Here is a 10,350-nt window from a genome sequence, read left to right as displayed (position 1 = left end):
GGCAAGAATGACACAAAATTTGCTGCAGAAAAGAGTGAAACATTCTGTGGCTTAATTTTTGCTAATCCCTGATTAAGCAAGTATTAACCATTTTAAAAAATTTCATGACAATCAACAGGTCAGCTTTCACTGTGATGTCTTACAATCTACTAGGTCACTTATTGACTTTGATCTCAAAATGCGGGAGATGACATCAAGAGAACTATTTTTAAGAACTTTTCAAGGGGAGCATGCCCATAGACTCCCTCAGTGGTTTGGTGGTCACAAAACCTCCCTTCCTTTTATTTCAAGAGGCTATAATCTCTGCATTCACGTGGTGACAGCAAAACTCTGCCCCCTTAAACACAGTCTAAAGCAATGCACAAGTGAATTGAAAGTTAAGGTTTCTGTGAAAAACAAACTCTTTCTCTTGCGTTTGCTTGGTGTAAAAAACTGTTAATAAGATTTTGTAGCACTAAGCCAATGGAAATGAATTTTTTTCAAAGGTTTGTTAATGGAAGACTACTAGCTCAATGGTACTAACGGATGGGTCGGGAAGAGGGTTGGAGCGATGGTTGGAACACGGTGTCGAGCATGGTTAGAGTTGATGCGACCAGCGGTACGGATGGGATTGACTTATCCTTCAAATAAGTGATAGTGATCTGTCAACAGAACTCAAATATTTGATTAAAGAAATAGGTTGCCGTTCATGTCTTAGTACACCTATTGCAAACCATTTCTTCCTTTCTGCGTGAAACATTGGCTTCTGAATGGTCATTTTGAACGCCATACAGTTCGCGTTGTCACATTTCCTCTTTAAAAGTATACAACAAGCGTATTATACGAAGCATGCATTTACAGCCCGCCTCGTGCGGAAGATGGCGGACGGTGTAAGTGTTTTATGTGCAACGGTTACTACAGGGTTGGAGTCCGTTGCCGTGAAGGAGTGCAAAGAAAAGCTAGGAAGCAAGTTTATAAGGGAAGCAAGAGGCCGCATATACTTTGATATTCCCACAAATTCGTTTACAGAATTGAAGTCATTAAGATCTGTTGAGCACCTCTTCGTCGTAGTAAAGGAATTTCAAGAAGACAATAGTGAAGGCTTTGATTGCTACAGTCCAGATATTCTTGAAAAGCTTTACAAACTACCACAGAACCTTGACTGGAACTCAAGTCTTTTCCTGTGGAAGCAATTTAAAGGATATTCCGGAGCAATTTTTGAAAACGAAAGCGATGTATTGCATTGCCATCGCGATGGTTTTGTGAGCTCGAAAGAAGGTGACGAGTCTCTGGCCGAGGAGTTGGAGAATGAAAGAGAAGCTCCGGCGAAAAGAATGAAACACACCAATGAAAATTCTGGCGAGCAGAAGGCGAGTGAGGAGGACGGTTCTGGAGCAACTGTTTTACCCTCAAGTGTTGATCTTGGGGAAACGTCGACATCAACAAGCACCAACCCTCTAGAGGTCGAAGATCAGATGGTTTTACCAAAATTCCGTGTCACATGTACACGCACTGGCGATAACCACAGCTTTTCATCCCAAGAAGCTGCAGCTAAATTTGGTGGTGGGATAAACGATGGGTTTGGCTGGCGAGTAGACCTAAGCCATCCAGATATCGAAGTACTTCTCAACATTGTCGACAACAGTGTTGTCATCGGTATCGCCCTGACAAAGGAAAGTAGGGGAAAACGGAACATTGCCCACTTTGGTCCAACGACCTTAAAGTCATCAATAGCCTATTGTATGCTTTCACTGGCAGATATTAAACCTGGTATGGAACATCTCTTTTTTAATCACCTTCGACCCTTTTTTAAATTCATGAGCTTAAAACAATTGTTAATTGTAGCATACAGCAGTGAGAAGTTGTCACCCTCCTTCACCCTCATTGTCAATTTTTAGGAAAGGTATTTTTCTCCTCCTGCTTGCTGAAGTTTGGAATCTATTTTGCTTCTCCATGTTTCATTCTAACCAATCAGAGCATGAACATATTCACAATTTTTTCAAGAGTAGCTCCTTAAGTACCCAGGTCTTCTTGGAATCTAGGAGCACACTTGAGCTGCAGAAACCTGTGCCCTTCGACACAGCAAATCAATTTACTCTCATGAAGGGCTAACACTGGAAATGTCAGCTTCAGAGACTCTTTACAGTTGCCAATTGACAACGACTCAGTTGATATTAAACCAAATTTTCTTGCTATACCCGCCATCAATGCAGACTATCACACATTTTCTTTAGAAACTTTCCCTCTCTCTTAGACAAGGTAGTAGGGACCTTAAGCAGTCAGGATGGCAACACCAAGGAAGATGTCAATTAAAAAATGACTTTCTACAGTAACTTTTAATTAGAATTTGGAAAGGGGTTGCTTGTGTTTACCGTCTCATATGGTGCCACACCTCAACCTTAACATAACGTATAAAAGTAGTGTTGAGTTCCAAATGGAAATTAAATAATTTGCCGTTGCAGTTTTGGTTTGCAGATGACACAAATTTTGGTGATTTCATGTCATTGTTTTACAAAGGATGACTGAGAAATGTACTAATTAAGTTTTAAAATGCATGTGCTGAGCTATTGTTCTGCCAATTAGATCTTTTGTTTTTCCACATTCTCGTTGCCGTTGTGGTTTGCTTAATGTCCCTAGTGATTCTTAAAGATTGTAGCTCTGAATTGAATTTATATAAAATCCGATCATATTTTGACTTGTGAAAAAGATGACAAGGATTGAATTGAGTAAGTTGCTGGAAGAGGGATGTATAGTGTTGAACTTGAGGAAGCAGTCATTTAAGAAAGGGGAGAAAATTACTCAGCTGAAAATGAGAGCTGCGAGGCTATGGAAGCAGTGGGGAGTCAAAATTTGGAGCTGGATCCAATAATTGCGTTTAGGATCAGCTTACCTTCTGTGGATACATGAAAATTGAGGTAGTAGAAATTGATTCTAGAAATTCCAGAATGCCCAGTTTTTTAATGCAAAAAGCTCTGGTATGGCTAATTGTGGCAAAAAAACATTATGCATCTTATGCATTTTATGCATTTTCTTGGTTTGAATGCTGTTTTTTAATGTAGGTGATGTGGTTTGTGATCCTATGTGTGGTGGAGGCTCTATTCCTATAGAAGGTGCCCTCAACTGGCCCACATCATTTCACTTGTGTGGAGACCATCATGATTTAGCTCCTGCCAGGACCTTGGCTAATGTACAGAATCTGGTTGAACAACAGTTGGAGAAAAAGTAAGCAATTCAGATGTATGTTCTACCTTGAGACTGCCAAACAATAGGCCATTTGCGAATTACGTTTGGTGTCTTTTTCAAAACAGGTCTGGTGCTCAACCCTACGTATGAAAATGAGTTTAATTTGCATGTGAATGAAACTTATTACCATACAAAAGGATGAGCACCGGGACTCGCTTTGAAAAAGAGGCTAAAGGCAATTTGGAAATGGGCTATTGACAATGGTTATAACTAAATCATTAGTTATAGATTGAAATTGCAAGGAATATTAAGCTAGTATCAATCCTTTCTCTTGGAAAAAAATGAATTTTGTCAAGGATAGTAGGGGAAAGCTGTGAAAAAAAGATTCTGACCAAGACAGAATTTTTTCTTATGTCTATACAGTATTAAGTGGACAAGTGATGAGAACAAAGAAAAATTTACTAATGATGGAATTATTAGTAGATCCAAAACCAAATTCTTGAAAGTAACATCATAAGAATTGCATGGCAGACACTAAGGAGAATTTCTAATAAAGTTTTGGGAGTGGAAGGGTTAGAAGCTGTTGCTGGGTTGTCTCTTTTCATCCAGTGATCAGTATGCACTTTTTGAGATTAACAGTGTTTCTACACCTTTTCTACATAGGAAAACTCTTCCCCTGGACATTTTTCAGTGGGATGTGTGCAATCTTCCCTTGAAGTCTAACAGCATTGATGTTTTCATCTCTGATTTGCCTTTTGGCAAGAAAAGTGGATCCAAGCATGAAAACTGGAAACTGTATCCCAAAGCTCTTCAGGAAATGGCCAGGGTGTGTTCAGTTGGAAGTGGAAGGGCTGTACTTCTGACTCAGGATAAGAAAGTGATGTGGAAAGTACTGAACAGTTCTAGACAGTGGAAGAAAGATTTTACTTTGTGGATCAACATAGGAGGTCTCAAAGCAGGAATATATGTTCTTACCAGAACTAAACAGTGAGAGTTTTGATGTACTGTACACAAGAAGTTGAACCCTAAAGGTGTCTTTGTGAATGGTTTGTTTTTACTTCTGGAGAATTTTACTGGTATAACAGGCAAGTCTCAACCCTTTTTTACACCCTAACATCAGTTTGCAAATTCTCCATACTGCTCTCCACAAATTTCCCAAAGTGCTGACAAGGAGAATTTGTTTAACAGTCAAGAGCTCCTTTAGTTAGTGATCATTTCCTTTATTCTGGTGACCTTCATGAGTGATTTAGGGGTGACACTGTAAGGAGAAACTAGATGCTAGTCACTCCTAAGGGTCAATAGGGACTTTAAGCAAACCACGACAACTATGGCAACGAGAACATGGAAAAACAATAGATCTTATTGGCAGAACAATAGCCTAGCATGTGCGTTTTAAAACTTTGTACATTTCTTATGTCCTTTGCAAATTGATGACATGAAATCGCCAAAATTTGCGTCATCTGCGAAGCAAAACCGCGGCAGCAAATTATTTTAGTTTACATTTGGAACTCAATACTACTTTTATGCGTTATGTTGAGTTTGAGGTCTGGTGCCTTATGAGACAGTAAACACATGCAGCCATTTTCGAAATTCTAACTAAAAGTAGAAACTCATTTTTTAATCGACATCTTCTGCGGTGTTGCCGTGCTGACAGCTTAAAGTCCCCATTAACTGTTCAAGATTTTACCTTTTTAGTTCCCAGAACTGATGAACACATACATTAAGAATCTCATACTTTTAATACATCACTTTGAAAGGAGGTGACAAGAATAGTCAAACATATTGGTCAGGGAGGGTTCTCTTGACAGAGTACCAGTACTGTGACTCATACCAAGGGAGAATTCAGGGGGGGGTCAGGATCCTCCACCCTAACAGACCAGTGAGTTTTTCTACTTCTTGTCAGGCATTAAAATTCTGGCAACTACAGGATTGCTTTTGACTTCTCAACTAACTTATCTGTGTGTGTAAACAAAAAACTCCTGGTACTACTAACAGTTTATCTCCTGCACAAAATAATACATGGTAGCTAAGGAAAGAGATACAAATAACTTAAATCTTTAGAATAGGGGCAAATGAAGTATCAGTTATCTTAGAATTGTGGACAACAACTAAGCTATGTTTTTACACTTAAATTACCCTTAAAATGCTTTATGGGTTATTTTACTTATGAAATATAATGAAAACACAGATTACTTTTGTCCACATGGAATACCACTATACATCTTAATACTTTCACAAGGCCACCACTGGGAGAATTTGCCTTTCGTACAAGATCAACATGCACCATCATTTCTTATTGTAATTTCTTGCTGAAATTCACCATAAAGATGAAGGCATAAACTAACAATATTTTATTTACATGATAAATTCATAGAAAGTGACGAATCATTTTACTTTAAATGATTCTTTGTGATCGTACACCCAATTACAACTGATGTAAGTTGTATTTGATATTTCTTAACCCTTTAACTCACAAGATCTGATTGTTAATTCTCACCTCTAGCTGCTACACATTTCCTTGTAAATTGGTTATGAGAATTTGGTGTTCTGTTCAATCAAGGTAACAACTTCTACCTTGATAAGTTTGAGTATTCTCATTACCTGTTAACTGGAGAATGTATGGATATTATAGGGAGAAGTTACATGTTAATCACTTCTGAGAGTTTAAGGGTTAGTCCTACACTAGTACTTGCATCTTTATCCTTAAGATAATACTTCAAGATAAATACTCAGAATCCAGTTATCAAAAGGGAAAAATAAATAATGATATTTTATGCACTGCAGAAAATGGTGTTATACTTCCCTAACTTCAGAGTCTTGATAAAAAATTATTTCTCACAAATTAAAGAAATTGTACCTAACCTGTGAAACAGTTACGAGGCAATTAGACATTGTTGGTTAAAAACTTCCAAGGAGTTCAATGAATAAAACCTAGTGGCCACTGCTTTCAAACCCCTTATTGGTGGTCTTACTGAAAAAGTGTAAATTTTTTTTGTTAATATTTGTCTAGCCATAGCCCCTGTTGTGGTCATAGCCACCTGCTCTAACATTGACAGCAACATTTCAAAAAAATAAATAAAAGAAACTGGTCCTCCCATTGTTTCCTCTTTTCATCCTTGGCTATTAAATGAAAGAAAAAAATGTCATTTGACCAAAAAATTACAAGGGATAATTATTTTTTCTTTAGTCAAAGTCACAATCAAAACTTCCTCCAGAAGACCATGAATGGTCAGAGCCCCACCCCCCAAAGCCATGATGCCCGATCCCTCCTACAGTGTGACCCAGCATATAACCCATTGCTGCTCCACCAACAACACCTGCTGCAGCTCCCATCATCATTTTGTTCCTTCCACTGTGACGCTGCTGAGGAGGCTGTTGTACATGCACAGTCTGCGGCTTACCACCCTGCATGTATGTTGTGCTTTGGCCAGGATAGTATGCCTGCTGTGGATATTGACCAGGGGGAGGGGTAGGGTGGTAAGGTCCAGGAGGTTGCTGTGGGTACATTGCTGGTGGCTGCTGTGGGTAGGGATGGGGCTGTGGTGGATAGCCTGGCTGTTGTGGGGCATTAGCTGGGGCATTAGCTGGGGCATTAGCTGGAGGATAAGAAGGAGGCCCATATCCTGGTCCTGGTGGATAAGGTGGTGGCTGGCCATACGCTGCTTGAGGCTGAATAGGGCTCTGGGAGTATGGTGGTGGGGGACCAGCTGTTGACACGTTAATAAAATGATGAATAAACAGATAAAAACAATTAATTGAACATTCTACTTAACACGCTTTTCCTGGCTTGCATTAATTTACCCAACCCCAACTGATGAAGAATCTGGCCGACCCTTGAAAAAAAAAATTTGGAGAATGTAACAAAGGAAGTAAGAGTCTCTTTTCAAGATCAAGATTAACTTACCTTTTTTTTCCTCTAGGAAAATTATTTTGTTTGCATTAAATATTAAAATTTTACCTTGCTTTTATATTGAGAAAATTAATAAGTAAATAAATAAATAATGAGACCTGTGGCCAGTGGTGCAATAAAGCGCAAACCTATCACAGTAAGTTAGATCATATGATGATCTAGCTTTTATTAGTTACTGCTAAAACACACAGAGTTAGCATGGCATATCTCTAGAATTTCCATTAGTTCAAAACCAAAACTAAAAGACGTACAATATAGCATTGGAGCCACATGGCCCACTAAGGGTTTCAAAAACCTCTTCCACATTAAGCAGCTGCCCATAGTACATTAGGTGGCTGTGCTGCAAGGCAAAGCCAAAACTTAAAGAGCCTTGCAGGCTAAACAGACAGTGAAGAGATGTCTTACAGTTCACCATAGGCTGCTGGTAAGCAGCTTTTATTAAAACCCCTGGGCCCACACTACCAGAGCTCGTTCTGTTTTTGTTGTTGTTCTTATTGTTGTTTTTTTTTTACCTGTAGTATTGCCTGACTAGGAAGTATTCCTTCTACCTCTGGGTGGGGTTGATGCTAGTCTATTGCAAGTGATTCCCAGAATTTCCTCAGTTTTATTTGACTGTTTGCCCTTGCCCATTTATAATCCTCCAGGGACAGAAAGAGGTACTTGGTTGAGATTTGAGCACCTTTCCCAAGAACACAACATAATGGCCTTTCAAAGACTCAGACTTGAACCTCTCAACTTCCACTAAGTTAACATTTGAGTAATTATATCTTACATGGTGCTGCTCCTTGTACAACTGAAGGATTAAAACCAATGGGTGGAGGGCGTGCTGCTGCACCATACCCTGTGGGAGGGGCTGTCGCTCCATATCCAGGAGGTGCTCCTGTTCCATATCCAGCTGTGCTAGGAGCACTGTATGGAGGATAGGAACCAGCCATAGGAGGATTTTGTTGACCACCATATGTAAGCTGTTGAGACAAAAAAGAAAATAAGTTTACTAAAAGATGAAAGAAACCCTCCAAAAATAACTGTCTGCTGGCAGTAATCAATTATGGGGACATTTCTTAACGAAAACTTCCACTAGCTATTTTCCTGCCTAATGTAAGGGAAGGTACATTTTTTATTGAGAGGGGGGTGGGCCGGGGCTTCGGAGGGGAGGGTCATTAGTAAATATTTTACAAATTGGGGAGGGTCAAACCTGTTTGATACGCAGCCGGGGGAGGGTCACAGTTTTTTTTTGGGGCAAGGAAAAACTACTCCATGTCGGTTAGTTGACTTTTAATTATTTATTACCAAACATGCGAAGTGTATAGAAACCTAAAACTTATATATACAAGCAAAGCTACCTGTCTAAATCAATCTACATCATTTTAAACAGATATTGAAATGTTATGTCAAAAAACTATCTTGTCCCAACTAACGTAATTGTCTCTCTCGACCCGTGCCCACTTTTGTCCATATTTTGACATCAGTAATGTTTCTGATGTGCTACCAACAGAGTCAGAGGAGTAGCGGGCATGCTTTTTAGAATGGCGAGTCGGCAAACAGCCACACAATAGCCACAATTGCTCCATCTGACCTCATGAAATCCTCGCATTCTCCACAAGTGCATTTCTGTCTTTCTATTCCTCGCACATACTTGCCCATTTTCAAGTTTTCACCATGGAACACCATGCAATTAACTGCTTTGTGCACAGACACAGTTATGTGAGCAACACTTCCGGTCAGTTATTTTCACCTACGGTAATTTTTGTCTTGGAGGAGGTGGGGGGAGGGTCAGATCCTTTTGTTTAGGCATTTATGAAGGGTCATGCATTAATCCAATCTGGAAAGTGGGAGGGCCACGACTTTTTTGGCAAAAAATTTCTAAAATACCCCGGCCCACCCCCTCCCCCCCCCCAATAAAAAAACGTACCTTCCCTAATACCACACTTTTATTTCTGGCAACCATCTTACGATTTAAGATTGCTAATTGAGAAGCCTTAAAAAAGGTGAGCTCAGAGCTCTGATTAACTACCTGATTGTTGCAGAGTGGAAATTAAAAAAAAAAATCATATTTTAAGCTATGTGTTTGGATGTAACATTCTCACACCTAATGAAACATTCAGTGTGGCACGTGTAGTGATATACTTTGCTTAATGCAAAACCTTGCTGAAGTTCAGTTGACTCAAGCCACAAATCAGTCTTACTTACTGGAACTCGAGCTTGTTCTAAGACTGAAATCCAATCTCTGGAACAAAAATGATCAAAAATTAATTCAACCACAGTCGAAGATGAACCTTGTAATACATGAGAGAGAACATGAAGAAAATAGGAAGTGGTATTTCTCTCCCATCAATGGAATTCTCACTTTCGATTGTCTTATAAATGTTTTAATTATTCTAAATGGTTTAAGCATTTAGGAAAAGAAAAGAAAAACAATGTGTATCAAACATCTACATTTCTCACCCCTCTAACAGAATATTCTAACGAGACTGATATCTCTATTATCTGCCCAAGCCATCCCTTTTAATTCCTTGTAAGACAATTAACCCCCCAATGTGAACACCGAGCTTCATGCAATAAGCTGTGAAGGGCGGAAGACTGGAAAAATTAAAGATGGCTGTTGGTGATCAGATGTGTCGCCTAAATGTAAGTCAAACAACTGCTTTACAGAAAAACTATACAAGTGTAAGGATTAACAAAGAAGTTTAGATCACTGATACAAGCGTCGAAAATCTTAATAAAGTTACCGGAGAAGTATTCACCTTGCTTCACTCTCGCTTTCTGCATAGAGATACCACGTCCGTTCGGGCGAAGAAACACAGAACATGGCATTTATATCATTGTCCTTAGGAGGCTTTACTCCTACTCCGACGGCTTGACCAACATTTATTCGGCGGCATTCTGTTTTCATATGGATTTTACCGTCACATTCCTTATCCTTCGAGTCTTGGTAATAACAGAATACGCCATCTTGATATAAAACGAAGTATCTCCTCTTCCAAGAATTCTTGAAGAAACCGCCTGAGAACAAGAAGAGTTTGAGTTTCTGTTTACTCCAGCAAATACTTGGAATTCTTATTTGTGAAAAACTTACTTAATTTGTTGAGATATCCGGCCTTTATGGTACCCATGGCGTTTAAACTTCGAATTTCTCGTTTGTCAATTAGGTGACTGACGTAAACAAGTTGAGTTATCGCCTGACTGTTGATGGTTTGCGTGACTCTTTTAAATACGGTTGCGTGACAAGCACGTCAGATGTGCAAGTGATATTTCGATACGCCTAAATGAGTCATTAT

At 39.2% G+C, this 10,350-nt stretch overlaps 2 protein-coding genes across 2 annotated transcripts; one reads left to right on the top strand and one right to left on the bottom strand.

Annotated features, from left to right (window-relative positions):
* The first annotated feature begins 49 nt into the window (after positions 1–49).
* On the top strand, positions 50–5,950 carry LOC111334960 (tRNA (guanine(6)-N(2))-methyltransferase THUMP3). The gene is made up of 3 exons (XM_022940773.2): positions 50–1,749; positions 3,039–3,201; positions 3,826–5,950. The coding sequence occupies exons 1-3, from the start codon at positions 750–752 to the stop codon at positions 4,151–4,153; spliced, it is 1,491 nt and encodes a 496-aa protein (XP_022796508.2). The 5' UTR covers positions 50–749; the 3' UTR covers positions 4,154–5,950.
* On the bottom strand, positions 5,499–10,290 carry LOC111334959 (uncharacterized). Its single transcript, XM_022940772.2, has 5 exons — positions 10,149–10,290; positions 9,817–10,075; positions 9,263–9,299; positions 7,845–8,037; positions 5,499–6,869 (listed from the first exon to the last, which is right to left on the bottom strand). The coding sequence occupies exons 1-5, from the start codon at positions 10,183–10,185 to the stop codon at positions 6,346–6,348; spliced, it is 1,050 nt and encodes a 349-aa protein (XP_022796507.2). The 5' UTR covers positions 10,186–10,290; the 3' UTR covers positions 5,499–6,345.
* Positions 10,291–10,350: the final 60 nt, after the last annotated feature.

This window comes from Stylophora pistillata, chromosome 6 (assembly GCF_964205215.1).
Source record: "Stylophora pistillata chromosome 6, jaStyPist1.2, whole genome shotgun sequence".
In the NCBI taxonomy this organism is placed as follows: Eukaryota; Metazoa; Cnidaria; class Anthozoa; order Scleractinia; family Pocilloporidae; genus Stylophora; species Stylophora pistillata.
The sequence above is the reverse complement of the archived record's forward strand: the minus strand, read 5'-3'. Positions and strand labels throughout refer to the sequence as shown.

Bases quoted from the DNA above. Each gene is read 5' to 3' on its own strand.
- LOC111334959 (XM_022940772.2), bottom strand. From the start codon at position 10,185: ATGGGTACCATAAAGGCCGGATATCTCAACAAATTAA. The intron at 10,076-10,148 runs GTAAGTTTTTCA...TCTTGTTCTCAG, and splicing joins CGGATATCTCAACAAATTAA to GCGGTTTCTTCAAGAATTCT. The intron at 9,300-9,816 runs GTGAATACTTCT...TTTTTGTTCCAG, and splicing joins GAAAGCGAGAGTGAAGCAAG to AGATTGGATTTCAGTCTTAG.
- LOC111334960 (XM_022940773.2), top strand. From the start codon at position 750: ATGGTCATTTTGAACGCCATACAGTTCGCGTTGTCACATTTCCTCTTT. The intron at 1,750-3,038 runs GTATGGAACATC...TTTTTAATGTAG, and splicing joins ACTGGCAGATATTAAACCTG to GTGATGTGGTTTGTGATCCT. The intron at 3,202-3,825 runs GTAAGCAATTCA...TTTTCTACATAG, and splicing joins GAACAACAGTTGGAGAAAAA to GAAAACTCTTCCCCTGGACA.